We start from the raw sequence: 15,248 nt of genomic DNA on the forward strand, positions 1-15,248 counted from the left end.
ATGGCATACAGAAAAGCCATTGATTTTTGACAGTTAATTTTATACTCTGCTACTTTGCCAAAGTTCTGAATCAGCTTGAGTAATTTGGGAGTGGAGTCTATGGGATTATTTAAATACAAGATCATGCCATCTGCAAAGAGGGAGAGTTTTACTTCTTCTTTCCCTATTTGGATCCCTGTTATGTTTGCATCTTGTCTTATTGCTGTAGCTAAGCATTCTAATACTAGATTGAAGAGAAGTGGAGAGAGTGGACATCCTTGTCTTGTTCCTGAGTTAAGAGGAAATGGCTTTAGTTTTTCACCTTTAAGTCTAATGCTGGCTGTAGGTTTGTCATATACAGCCTTTATTGTATTGAGGAATGTTCCATGGATTCCTAATTTTTCCAAAACCTTCATCATAAAGGGGAGTTGGATCTTGTCAAATGCTTTTTCTGCATCTATTGAGATAACCATGTGGTTCTTATCCTTGCTCCTTTTGATGTGATGAATTATGTTAATTGATTTGTGTATATTGAACCAACTTTGCATCCCTGAAATGAATCCTGTTTGATTGTGGTGTATGATTTTTTTGGATGAATTGTTGAAGTCGATTGGCCAAAATTTTGTGGAGAAGTTTTGCATCAATGTTCATCAAAGAAATGGGTCCATAGTTCTCTTTCTTTGATGAGTCCCTGCCTGGTTTTGGGCTGAGGGTTATGATGGCTTCATAGAATGAGTTCGGTAGTGAACTTTCTCTTTCAATTTCATTGAAGAGTTGGAGGAGTATTGGTGTGATTTCTGCATTGAAGGCCTTGTAGAATTCCACTGTAAAGCCATCTGGTCCTGGGCTTTTCTTAGATGGGAGGTCTCTTATTGCTGTTTCTATTTCAATGCTAGGTATGGGCCTCTTAAGATGGCTTAACTCATCTTGGTTTAGTTTTGTCATGTCAGTATTTGCTAAGAAAAGGTCCATTTCTGCCAAGTTCTCAAACTTATTAGCATAAAGTTTTGAGAAGTATTCCCTTATAATGTTGTGAATTTTGGTTGTTTCTGTGGTGATGTTTCCATTCTCATCTCTGAGTTTATTTATTTGGGTGTGTTCTCTTCTTTTTCTGATAAGATTTGCTAAGGGTCTGTCAATTTTGTTAATTTTTTCGAAGAACCAACTCTTTGTTTTGTTGATTCTTTCTATGTTTTTTTTTGGGATTTTAATTCATTTAATTCTGATTTAATTTTAATTATTTCTTTCCATCTACTGGTTTGGGGTTTATCTTGCTGCTCTTTTTCAAGGAGGCTCAGATGTCTCATTAAATTGTTGGTTTCAGATCTCTCCAATTTGTTGATGTAGGAACTCTGAGGTATAAACTTGCCTGTGAGTACTGCCTTTGCTGTGTCCCAGAGGAGCTGGTAATTTGTGTGTTCAGTTTTGTTGAATATCATGAACATTTGAATTTCCTTTCTATCTTCCATGATCCACTGGTGATCAACAGTCTGTTGTTCAGCCTCCATGTGTTACAGGATTTTCTTTGGTGGCTTTTGGTGTTGAGTTCTAATTTTATTCCCTTGTGGTCTGAGAGAATGCAAGGTATAACTTCAATGTTTCTGAATTTGGACAAGTTTGCTTTGTGGCCAAAAATGTGGTCTACTTTGGAAAATATTCCATATGCTTCTGAGAAAAATGTGTATTTTGATGGTGCTGGGTGAAATATTTGGTAGATGTCTGTTAAATCTTGTTGGTCTATGCAGTTATTTAGATCTGCGGTTTCTCTGTTGAGTTTTTGCCGTGTTAATCTATCTAGTAGGGAAGTGGTGTGTTAAAGTCCCCAACAATTAATGTCTTTGCATCTATGTGGGTTTTGAGGGAAAGTAATGTTTCTTGAATATTTGGGTGCTCCGTTGCTTGGTGAATAGATATTTAGAATTGCAATATCCTCCTGAAGGAGAGATCCCTTAATTAGTATATAGCAACCTTCTTTATCTCTTCTCACTTATTTTAATTTGAAGTCTATTTTATCTGGTATTAGGATTGCAACTCCCGCCTGTTTATGGGGGCCGTTTGCTTGGTAGATTTTGTTCCAGCCTTTCACATTGAAAATGTGTTTGTTTTTATGGGCAAGATGTGACTCCTGAAGGCAGCAAATAGAAGGATCTTGCTTTTTAATCCAACTAAACAGTATATGTTGCTTAATTGGAGAGTTAAGTCTGTTTATGTTGAGAGATAGGACTGAGAGGTATTTAGGAGTTCCTGCCATTTATTCCACCTTCTTGGGGGCTGCAGCTACTGGGTTCTTCCTATGGTTCTTGGATTCTCAGTTTGGGTGTGGTTTCTTGGCCTTTATTGTGGTCTTGTTGGTTTTCTATGTGTAGGACATCTTTAAGAATCTTTTGTATTGCTGGTTTGGTGGAGATATATTGTTTCAATATTTCTTTGCTATGGAAGGTTTTTGGTTGACTTTTGGTTATGAAGGAGAGTTTAGCTGGGTACAGAATTCTTGGTTGATAGTTGTTTGTCTTTAGAGCATGGCATACATCATTCCAAGCTCTTCTTGCTTAGATTGTCTCTGCTGAGAAATCTGAGGTGATTCTAATTGGCTTCCCTTTATAGTTGATTGATCTTTTCTCCTTGACAGCTTTAAGGATCTTTTCCTTGATCTGAATTGATCCTGTATGGAATATAATGTGACGGTGGGATGTCCTATTCTGGTCTGGTCTATTTGGAGTTCTAAAAGCTTCTTGTATCTGAATAGGCCTATCTTTTTGGGAAGTTCTCTGCTAGGATCCTGTTAAACAAATTTCCTAGACCATTAACTTCTGTCTCTAGGTGCTCCTCTACACCCTTTATCCTCACATTAGGCCTTCTGATGGTATCTTCCAAGTGTTGAATAGATCTATCATATTTCTTGGATTTGTCTTGGATGTTCTTTCTCTATAATATCTAGGCTGTCTTCAATCCCTGAAATTCGATCTTCTGCATGGTCTAACCTACTATCAAGACTTTCTACTTTATTTTTTATTTCTTTTCCTTCGAGTTGGTCGGCTTTGATGGCTTCAAATTCTTTGTTGAAGCTTTGTTTTAGATCTTGTATGAACTTCTTTACTTCCTTAATTTGGTGTTCAGTGTTTATTCTCAAATCACTTAGTTGATTGGTTATGGTTTCCTTGGACTCCCATTCCTTCTGTTGGGCTCCATTCAGCATTCCCTTTGTGGTCTCCCTGACTTCTTTCAGCTCTCCGTTTATGGATTCCATGAATGCCTTTAGTGATCTGTCTGTATTCTCATCTCGCTCTCTCAATTCCTGTATTACTCTCTGGTTAGCTTATTCATGCTCACGCAGTTCCTGTAGTTCTCTTTGAGTGTTCTCAGCCCGTTCACGCCATTCTTGACTTTCTCTTTGAATGATCTCAGCCTGCTCACGCCATTCCTTTATTTCTCTTTGAGTGTTCTCAAGCTGCTCACGCAATTCCTGTATCAATCTTTGAGTAGCTTCCTCACGCTCATGATATTCCTGTATTAACCTTTGTTTTGCCTCCTTTCTCTTCCTATCATGCTCATACAGAGTCCTTTGCAGGTTTTCAATATTTTTATTTACCATGTTTGCCAGTAGTGTTTGTAGAGCTTTTTGGGAACTCTCCTCTGGATTATTCTTTATCTTTACTGGCCCTGATTATCATGAGTGAGAGTTGAGAAACCCAGACTTGCCATTTTTCTTGTGTTTTTCCGGATTGCTCTGCCCATTTGGGATGAAAGTAACACTAGTTTTGTGCTAGCACACTATTTTAAGGCAAGCATCAACCAAAGTCTGTAGTTGCACCGTCAAAAGTCTGCATATACAATCTAGTTCAACAGATATATCTATTCAACATCAAACAACTATGTATTAATTTGCTACGAACCGCAAAGAAGAATTTGGCGAACAGAAATTACTTGGTTTAGGGAGAGATGTGGGTAAAAATAGGCATAGAGGGATGTGGAAAGGCAGTGGGAGAATTAATTAAATCCTAATCCCAAAGCGGGAAATAGATTGGATGCAATGATAGTAGAGAGAGAAAAAGAAGAAAGAGAAAGAAACGAAGACAAGAAAAATAGAAAAACAAAAATTAAATATTAAAAAGTGAAACACTTAAAAATTATGCAAATTTCAAAACAATTTTCATAGAAGAATGTGAAAAGAATAAGAGAAGGGGAGGGAGAGAAAGGAGATGTGAAAAACTTAAAAATAAAAATGCTTAAAATATTACATAAGTATAAAGTGGTAGTACTGCTAGTAAGGAATTTAAGAGGTTTTAAATTGAGTAATAAATTTCTGGATTAAGTGTATACACAATGAGGGCTAAGGTCTAATAATCGACTATGGGTATATCTGAGGATGAGCAGAACAGCAATTAAGTCACACAAAGAAGAATGAAAGAGAAGAAAAAGTGAAAAGAATGAGAAGGAAAAAAAAAAGGATCAAATGGACAGTAGAGCTAAACAAAAAAAATTTTTTAAAGAAAAAAAAGAAAAAGAAAGTACACACACATATACCCCTAAAATAAAAATTATAAGAGGAAGAAAAAAGTTAATAGAAAAACAAAAAAATTTGTTTAAAGTTAAAAATTAAAAAAACGTTTTAGAAATTTTTTTTAATAAAAGGTACATAAAGAGTTCTTTGATTTTTTTTTTTTTGGGGGGGGGGGGGTAATGGGAAGATCCTGTATCTACCTTATGTCCATAACCAGTCTCTTGTTGTAGTCTCTGGTCTGCTTGTGGTGTTTGATTTTCCTGTGGCTTGGATGGTTTCTTAAGTCAGTTTGTTTGAGCAGGCAAAAAAATGCTCTGCTTTGCCCAGGATTTTGTGATCCACCTCCCAAGCTAGTTCAATGGGAAGGAGATCTGCTTTGAGTATCACAAAAGAGGGAGATGGCTGTTTCCTGTAGTTTGGAGATGTTGTGATAAGGCTAGGTTCTGGGTAGAGTTGAGGCCTTTCAGCAAACAGCAGCTTTTCCCTGAGGAGCTAGCTGCTGAGAAACTAAAAGAGCCCAGCCTGGAGCCATTCTCAGGGTTTACATACTAATTTCTATAGTGGCTACACTAGGTGACATTCACATCAGTGGTACATGTGGGTTTCTCCCCAATGTGCACCAGCATTTGTTGTTTATTTTCTTGATGAATTGGGTGAAATGGAATTAGAATATAATTTTGATTTGCATTTCTATTTTTAACTAGGGATATTGAATTTTTTTCTTCATATACACATACATACACATGAATACACACACTTATATTAGCCATTTGCATTTCCTCTTCTGAGAGTTGTCTCTTCTATTCATTTACCCTATTTCATATTGAGATGTTTGTTGCTTTGCTGTTTAATTTGTTGATCTCTCTGTACACTCTGGATATAACTACTTAACTCCTTACCTGGTAACACACAAACCTTAGCTTCCAGATTTTAGCTAAATTGTTCAATTTAAAATGAACACAAATACAGTGAAAACAGGGGTTATACTGTCTTGGGGCGGGGTACATACAAAGCAACAAAAAAAAATCACATGGTACCTTATAGCTTATAAATATGTTAGAAATAATAGCAAGAAAGAAAAAGCCACATGTATCCTTATCTTGGGGTTCATTTTGCTTATCATCCTCTTATCTGACCTTTTCTGCTTGACTCAGACATATACTAGTTATTGCAAATAAGGGAAACCAGGGCACCTATGTTTCTTTGGGCCTGGCTTACTTCACTTAACATAATTTTTCCAAGTCTTTCCATTTCCTAACAAATGGAGCAATGTCATTCTTTCTGATGGAAGCATAGAATTCCATTGTGTATATACACCACATTTTCTTGAACCATTCATCTAAATAGGGATACAAGTTGACCCATTGCAACAATGAGATCTACAAGACACTATATCGAAAAACAAACTTTACAATATAGGCGAGGGAGGGGAAGGGGGGCAATGTAGTTGTGGAGATGGGAGGTAGGAGGGAAAGGATGGTAGGGAAAAAACAAAGGAGGAGGCAACAATGCTTGACAAGCAATGTACTCATTCCTTTGCTCATGTAACTGTAACTCCTCTGTACAGTATTTTCACAATAAAAACTTATTAAAAAAAGAACACAAATGAAGATGAAATGAATCTTCCAGTAGGCATGAAGCAGTTGAGCATCAAGCGAAAATTCAAATACAATCCCCCCATATTCTATAAACACCCTACTATTCAACCATAAGTAATGTATGGGAGATAATAATGTACTGCTATTATTCAATGACCTCTGTTTCCCTTTAATTTTTTATAATTATTAACATATTAATTTTATGTATTAATTTAATGTGATTTTTCCATACATGAATGTAGTAAGCCTTGGTTATATGCACCCTCTCTTTACCTCCTCTCTCTCTCTGTCTCTCTCTCTCTTTTTCTGTCTCTCTCTCTCTCTTTCTCTCTCTCTGTCTCTCTCTCCATTTCCCCAAGGAACAGTTTCATTCACTGCTATTTACCCTCGACTTTTACAGGCATATTTGTTAGTTTATTTGTTTCCTCACTTGAGAGAAAATGTGGTATTTTTCTGTGCCTTGCTTGTTTTATTGAGCACAGTGCTCTTCAAGTTCATCAGTCTTCCTATAAATGTGTTATTCTTGTTGAGTAGGTAATTCTCCAATGTGTATAAATACCACATTTTCTTTATCCAGTAATCAATTAATAGACCTGTTGTCTGATTTCATATATCAGCTTCTGTGAATATGCTTCTATAGAGATAGGTATACAAATTTTTTTCACTGACTTTGATTACTTTGGGTATATACCTACAAGTAGCTTTACAAGATCCTATAGTAGTTCTAATTTAAGTTTTGAGAGGATATTGGCTGTACTATAAGGATTCATTTTGTATACGCATCCTTGTCATCCTTTGTTATTTTTTATTTTTAGATAATGGCCAAATTGTTGTTGCATTTCTTGTTCTTTTGTTTAAGTTTTTGAGTTTTTAAAAAATCTGATTATCAACCCTCTTGTCACATGCCAAATGTTTTCTCCATTCTGTAGGCTGACTCCTCTTTCTGTGATTATTTCCTTTGTTGGGCAGAGGTTTTAGATTTGATGGAATCCCATTTGTCAGTCTTTGTTTTATTTCTTGATATATTGGATTTCTGTTCAGGAAATTGTTGCCTCTGCTTAATCATGAAGTGATACCCATATATATAACCATCTTCTAGGTCTTACTTATGATCTTCGATATCTCTTGAATTAATATTTGTGCAGGGTCAGATTGTTTCTGTCTTCTACATGTGGATAAATGGTTTTAAGAGCCTCATTTATTGAATAGTCTGTCTTTGATTCAGTGTATTAACTGGGCACTGGTGGAATCCTACTTCTTATCAATAGAGAAATGAGGGGCTCAAAGAAACATAGGCTCCATGGTTTCTCTCGTTTTTAATTATTAGCATATTTCTAGGATAGTCCTAGCAGAGGATCACAATAGTTCAATAGCTATGTACATATGACCATATAAAAGGATGCTAATCAAAATGAAATTCAAGATATGGAAACGGGGGTATTTTGGTTGTGGTAGTTTTTTGTTGTTGTTGCTTTTGTTTTTTGTTTTTTTGGGTCCGGTCATGGGGCCTGAACTCTGGACCTGGGCGCTGTCCCTCAGCTCTTCAGCTCAAGGCTAGCACTCTACCACTTGAGCCACAGTGCCACTTCCGGCTTTTTTCTTTTTGCTTATGTGGTGCTGAGGAATCGAACCCAGAGCCTCAGGCATGCAAGGCAAGCACTCTACCACTGAGTCACCATCCCAGCCCAAGGTTGTAGTATGTAATATACTGAATAAAGTTCATCCTTCCTTCCCTCCCTTCCTCCCTCCTCATCTCCCTCCCTCCTTATTTCCCTCCCTCCTTTCCTTCCTTCCTTTCTCTCTGTTTTCTTTCTTTCCTCCCTTCCTCCCTCTCTCTCTCCTTCCCTCTCACCCTCTCTCCTTCCGTTGCTCCTTCCCTCCCTCCTTCCCTCCCTCCTTTCTTCCCTCCTTCCTTCCTTCCTTCCTTCCTTTCTTTCTTTCTTTCTTTCTTTCTTTCTTTCTTTCTTTCTTTCTTTCTTTCTTTTTTTCTTCTTTTTCCCTTTGGTTTATCATCTGTTGTCAGAGTTTTTGATTTTGTTACTCTATATTTTGTATATAAGCTTATCTGATTTGGGGAAGGGAAGCAGAATAGCAAAATACTTAGACAATGTAAGGCCAATGAAACAGTGATACTCACAAGACACTAGGTTGCAAATGAACTTTACAACTTGTGGGGGGAAGGGAATCGGGGAAAGGAAAGTAAGAGAAAATGAGGGAGAGGATAACAGTGTTCAACAAGAAATGTACTCATTACTTCTCTTATGTAACTGTAACCCCTCTGACATCACCCTTACAATACAATAAAATAAATTCCTCACAATTTCTTAAATAATCATTTTTTTTCCTCAAGTGGCTGTTCAATTGTCATGTGTTTATAGTTTCTCTTACTGATGGTTTCTGGTTGCTTTCTTTTGTTGTCTGATAAGATGTAATGAAATAATTCACTGTTGTTTAATTTTTTAAGATTTGCAATTGATCTCATATATAGTCATTATTAAAAAAAATGACATGCTGATGAAAAGAATGTCTATTCTGTGGCTGTTTGTATACTTTGTGTCTGTGCTGTAGCCATCTATCAGGTTTATTGGGTAAGTAGTGTATCTAAACTCCAGGGGAGCTTCGTTGACTTTTTGTCTGGATGGCATATCTATCTCATGACATATCTATTAGAATTTCCTAGTAATTAAATTTAGAATATTTGAACAAGATGCAGTGTAAGATGTGTAAGATCTTCTTCAACCCCATTCATAGCCATTAGATTTCTCATCTGGAACTTACCACCTCTGCAGGCCTGCACGATGATGACCTTGGGTTTGTCTCTTAGACCACGGCAGTTGCAGGTGTTGAATATCTGATAGATGGTGTCATAAAATAACACATCTGGGGTTTTGTTGCTATGCGTAGTTCCACAGATTCCATGTGGGGTGCCATGAGACATCAGCACCAAGAATGTGCTGTCTGAGCAGCTGTGCTCTGGTCTGTCAGCAAAAGCTCTCAGCACTGACTCCATATCCTGGAAAAGGACAATGTCTACTGCAGTAGAACAAGTAGTAAAAATTATCTGGCATTCTAAATCTGCCATCGGCAGCATGAAACATGCATAAGGCTCTTGTCAGAGTGGTTAATCAATAATAATACTTTATTTATCTTTCTTGACTTGTGTCTTCCAACTTTGTGCTCCTTCTGACATATTGTAAACAGAGTTCTTGATATATCATACATCTATTTATGTTATTTATACTACATTTTCCTTTGCACTACTACATTTTCTCACCAAATGAGAGCCTTGATAAAGGAACCACAAAACTTTCTCTCTGGATCTTTTCACATGTGCTTTAAGGAAAAACAAACCTTAGCACGGATTATACTCCACTTTTGATTACTCCCTTCTTCAGATTATTCCCTCTGCCTGGCCATGCATGTAGAAGTCTCAAGTTAGCCCTTTCACGTATAGCCCCCTCTGTCTGGAAAACATTTCCTACTCATTTTCCAAAGCATGTTATTCTTTGGAATCCTGTCTCATTTTTATGCTGTCTATTCACAGAAGCTTTTCTGAACCTCATCAAGCATTGCTTTCAAATCTCTCATTGCTATTTTTGTTCTTTTTATGTCAAATATTAATATATATTGTCTCTCTTCACTCTAACCTAGACCAATGCAAGCTGGACATTAACTGCCTCATTTACACAATCATTCCCAGTTTTAGGAAGAACTTTCACACCAAGTCAGAGCTTATACTTGTGTTAGCATTAATTTTTCTACAAATTACTAGCAATAAATTATAATTATCCTACTTTAGAACTAAGAATTGTGTGGATACATATTCCACTTCTCCATTTACATGATAGAAAAAAATATTGGTAGCAGAAAGAGAAATACCTGCCTAAAATGTAGAGATTCATTTGTCTATTTTCACAATTTGTATATTACACACACACACACACACACACACACACACACACACACACACACACATATACACACAAATACAGATGTGGCCTATGCTTGTAAAGAGTTTTGTCAGACAGCAAGGAAATGTAATGAATATTTATTAAGATTACAATGAGTGAGGACCTCTTACCTTGGCTGTACTGAATGTATATTAAGATTGCAATGAGTAAGGAGCTCTTACCTTGGCTGTACTGACTGTATATTAAGATTACAATGAGTGAGGAGCTCTTACCATGGCTTTAAGGTTCCTTTCTACAGTCACAGTATAGCCCAAGTCCTCAAGCAGCCCTTGCATTCCTCTGATGTCAATTTCCGCACCATACCTCAGAGAATGGTGGTCAAACTTTATATTACATATAATGAGAGCTTGCCGTGTGCGATCAGTTCTTTCCTTTATTGGATAGATCTAAAAAAAATGGATATTCAGTAAGGTTACTTTACTAGCATTCTCTGAAGCTCTTATATTCCTGGATCCACTTTGGATCACAAGTGCTACATTACTTGATTAATTCAGTCCCAAGTGCCACAAAAGTAATTAGTCAAAGAGCAGCATACCCCCATCAGTGTTGCTTTACTAGGTCTTAGGTAGTTTCTTCTCCCCAACCTCTATCAGAAGACATTGCCTTCCTGTTTCTTTAGTATCCAGAACTAGGAACAGAACATATCTGGAATGGTTATTCAAGAATCTTAACTAAACTCGAATAATTTTACCTTCTATAAATTTATCTACACTTAATTAAATCTTTCTTAGAATTCAAGCTGCAGATCATATTTACTGTTAGTGATAGTTATTCATCACTGGCTCCAGTAAGAATAAACAAAATTGATCCTTTGGGTTTGATGATACAGTTTTTAGCACATCAGTGTTTTTCAAACATTAATGATACTGTTTAAAAATCCTTCATGTCTAGTGTTTTCAACTCAGTAAACATTTTTATACTATGATTATAACTAAATTTCCCACAAATTCCAAACAGAAGCAATAAGTGAATATAAGCACCGGACATTTTATCATCAAGTTGAAGGAGAATTGGAATCTGGTTGAAGCTATTCAGCAATTCCTTGAAAGCCTCAATGAGAAAGTTTACCACTGTCCCCTTTCCCCAAAATGGTGATTTAAGAAATTATGTCTTTAGTGGGAGCAGTTGTTTTTTGCCCTCACTTCCATGCACCAAGCGTTGTACCTCATCTGCCATTTCTGCACTGAGTCTCAGGAATTTCTCACGGGGACAAAGCTGGAGGACATCAGACTCTACTGACTCAGCTGGTTTAGTCTCGGTGATAGGACGAACTGTAAGGAAACATGAAAAAAAAGGTAATTTATGATTTCTGCTTTTGTGACTCAATTAAGTACCTCAGAGAACTAGGAGAAAAAGGAATCCCAAGAAGACATTTTAATATGTAGGCAGTATAAATAAAGAGATGGGTAAAAACTAAGAAGTCATTGATAGAGTAAAAAACTCTCAAAAAGGAAACAATAGATTTTCACCTTTCTGAGGAACCTACTATTTGAGACCAAACTTGGCTTTTGCATCTTCCACAGAAACATTTTTATTTTTCCATTTGTTTTACTTTGGTAGCATTTACTCATCGAAGTACATTTGCATGTCTCTAAGCAAAAATATATTAAGTATTTCTCAGGGTGCTATTCATTAGAAAATGCTATGAATTGAAATGGTCTGTTCAAAATTTTCTTATATCCACATTTAAAAGTTACTAAGATCCACATTTTACAAAGTAAATATAAGCAGGAAAAGTACTTCAATATGTTTTATTTAATGTATCAAAAATATTATCATTGCATTACTTCCCATAATTCAAGGGCATATACAGTTGGTACTTCATTTTGCATGCCATTTTGCAATAAGTCTCTTCACCTAATCCACGTGATTCATAGAAACACACCACTACACTTGGAATCTTGAATTCTATATCATTCAGAAATTACTCATTTCAGAAACAGCTTGACTTCTTACACTTTCTAGAAGAAATAGGTTTCAGTTATCTGTCATCGAATGTTAAAGTCAGATGCTCAGGAAAAGTATTCTTTTTTTTTTTTTGTCAGTCATGGGTCATGAACTCTGGGCTTGGACGCTATCCCTCTGCTCTTCAGCTCAAGGCAAGTACGTTGCTGCTTAAGCTACAGTGCCACTTCTAGTTTTCGTGGTTTATTGGAGATGAGAGTCTCACGGACTTTCCTTCCCGGGCTGGCTTTGAACCGTGATCTTCAGATCTCAGCCTCTTGAGTAGCTAGGATTACAGGCATGAGCCACCAGTGCCCAGCAGGAAAAGTGTTCTTTAATGATAGTGATATTTTATCTCAGGTCAAAGATTTTATTTTCTTATTTTTTGGAGAGATAGAGGTATGCTGACATAATTTTAGGTACTAGAGAAAATGTCTATGTATATGTAATTCTAAAATCAAGATTAAAGAAAATTATTTCATTGCAAAACAGAAAATACAGAGGAGTCCATGCCCCAAATTTCTCATAACCAATCAGTGCAATAGAAGGAATTTAAACAAAAATTTTATGTTCTTAATCTTATGAAACTCTGTCCCTTGAAACTGATACAAAAAGGGAGAGCACGTATAGAACAAGAGAAAGCCATGTTGCTTGGTAGGTAGAAATTTGAGTGTTCATGTCTCTAATAATTAACAGTGCTCAGAACATAAGAGTGCATGTGTGTGCATTCACACATGCATTGTATATGTATGTATGCATGCATTTGTCAAATGAAATTGAACAAAAATAGTTTGTCTTCTTTATATTCTTCACTGTATAACCTCCAGGCTTGGCTAAGAATCCTTAAAATTATATCTTTGCCTAAAGAACTTGTGAGGCTTTACCTATTCTAATATCTCACTTAGTGCACTATTCCAAAGGGCTAGTGCACTCAGATTACAGGGATTACTGATGAATCTACAATGCCAGTAGGTCCAAGGGTCCACCAGACCACTCACAAAAGGGTCTACAGGGTACTCCTTTCTACAAAAAGCCTTGGCTCTTCAAGTAGTTTGTAGATGTTAATGTTCATTATGATCCTTGTGGTTGCTAAACTCACTTTGAATCCCCTTTTACTTAAAATTTGATTATCATGTTCTGTATTACCCGTGATTATTTTAAATGTGAGACTTTTCAAGCAGTCTAAATATTGAAAAAAGCAATTAATCTTCAGAAGACTTAGTGTAAATATTAATGGGAATGTATCATGGGATATAGTCTTGGACATCTAGCATGCTCACATCCCTTCTCTATAAAAAAAAAATGGCTTACTGGTAGTTACTCATTAGTAGTATCTAATATTAGGGCTAAAGATTTATGTTTAGGCTCTATGGGAAACTGTCTGTCATCCAGTAACTTGTATCTGTACATTTGGACTCTAGTAATATAGTTCAATTTGGTTCAGAAGTTGTGCAAAGGTATAAAACTTAACATTTGGGCATGGAGATTTTTTTTATATTTTTGGAAATACAGAAATAGGCAAGCCTTAGAAAATTCTAAATTGTAGCTCCTACATAATAATAATAATGATAACTAATATATATTGCATGCATGGCCTTCATTTGCCTATTTATCCCATATTAAGTAGATATGTCTTATGTGTTAGTTATTCTAATGATTACTATTACATATTACTGAAAAAACTAGATATGATCTGGTGGAAGAAACTTACTAGATGCTAGCCTTATTCACTGAGATGTAAAAGGAATAAGGTGGAACAAAATAAAGGAAGTAAGTATAATTTTAGGTAGGTTTATGGAACTACTAGAATATTTGAACAGAAATATTGCATATGAAGGTAGAGCTAAATGACTCTGGAATCTATAGAGTTCATTAGAGAGCGTGAGATGAGTGCTAGTATGTTGGGATTTATCAGGTACCTGGCATTACTATGTTAGCAACTTTACAAGTTATAAGAAGAATTACTGGAATTATCTCTATTTTACAGATGCTAAGGACTGATGTCTGAGGAGGTTAAGAAACTTGTGCCAAGTTACTGAATTCACAGGATGACAGAATCTCTAAGTTTAGGGTTTTTCCTACAGTGTTTCTATATTAATTATTTCTGTTTAAACAAAAGGACTTTGTTTTGGGAATTGGTTCTCACCCTGCTAAAGACAAAGGCTGTAGGAAAGACAGTGATTATTTTAATGAAAATGGTATTTCAATAATAGAATGATCAGAAAATGGAGAAGACACTGAGGGTCTGGAATTTTGAGATATCCATTGTAAGTTATTCTAGACTTACCGTTGACATCATTGCCTTTTGGCTTCTCTTTAAGGATTGTTTCCCTTAGCACTTGACGTGTAATAATATCAGGGTTCCGCTGCAAAGCGTCCACAAAGACCCAACGTTTATCTCTCCACTCAGCATTGTTAAATGTTTCCTTGTCCTTTTCCTCAAATTTCACCTTATTGTTTTGTACCAAATTTTCCAAAAAACCAGTGAGGATATTTTTGCCCACAACTTCTGCCATCTTAAATGGATTTTTCTTAAAGTTGTTTTCTGTAAGAAACAGGAAAATTTGTTCCACTATATGCACAACTAGCAAATTTTTCCTGAACTTTAGACACAGCTTCTATGATGTGAAATGCCCTTGAAGTGCATCCTGCTTTTACCATCTCCGCAACAAAGTACACACATCTTTCATTGTATCTGTAGAACCCTCTCACCTGTTTAAATTAATACCAGAATATAGTATATACTTGGTTTGAAACAAGTTATTTAATATCAATTGATTTAACAAAAGACAATGTCACAGCATGTAATATAACTGTAAAATGTATACTTAGTATAACTATAAAAGTAATACCCATAGCAAAAATCATTTTCAAATAATCACTATTTATCAATTATATTCTATTTTCTTTATAAATATAAATATACCATACCCTTACAATAAACCAGTGGGATATTTGTTTTTCCTACCTTAAACAAAAAAAATCATAAATATAAATATCACTTAAATGTATTAATTACGGTTGCATAAATCCTAATTTGCATAAAACCAGATTACACCATTAGGATTCAAATTCTGTTGGTGTATCATATTCTGTTGTTAACCATGACATTGCATTAGTGACAATAGTGAAAATTTATGGAGCACCTATTGTGCGTTACATAAATCTCACTGAAATACCATGAAAAAAATTTTGCCAAAGTGTAGTACATGGTACCAAAATCAAGCCCAGTGCCAACACGGGATTAAACCATAG

The 15,248-nt window shown here is 35.8% G+C and overlaps 1 protein-coding gene across 1 annotated transcript in view; it reads right to left on the reverse strand.

The window, feature by feature from the left end:
- LOC122104170 (caspase-1-like) overlaps window positions 1-15,248 on the reverse strand; it is a 38,398-nt gene that overhangs the window by 6,387 nt on the left and 16,763 nt on the right. The window contains exons 2-5 of the mRNA XM_042674875.1: window positions 14,281-14,538; window positions 11,214-11,320; window positions 10,262-10,435; window positions 8,857-9,091 (exon numbers count right to left, since the gene is read on the reverse strand). Of these exons, the coding sequence (XP_042530809.1) occupies window positions 8,857-9,091; window positions 10,262-10,435; window positions 11,214-11,320; window positions 14,281-14,538 (774 nt within the window). The remainder of the gene's footprint in view (window positions 1-8,856; window positions 9,092-10,261; window positions 10,436-11,213; window positions 11,321-14,280; window positions 14,539-15,248) is intronic.

This window comes from Dipodomys spectabilis, unplaced genomic scaffold, assembly GCF_019054845.1.
Source record: "Dipodomys spectabilis isolate Male_0828 unplaced genomic scaffold, ASM1905484v1 ptg000023l, whole genome shotgun sequence".
NCBI classification, from domain to species: Eukaryota; Metazoa; Chordata; class Mammalia; order Rodentia; family Heteromyidae; genus Dipodomys; species Dipodomys spectabilis.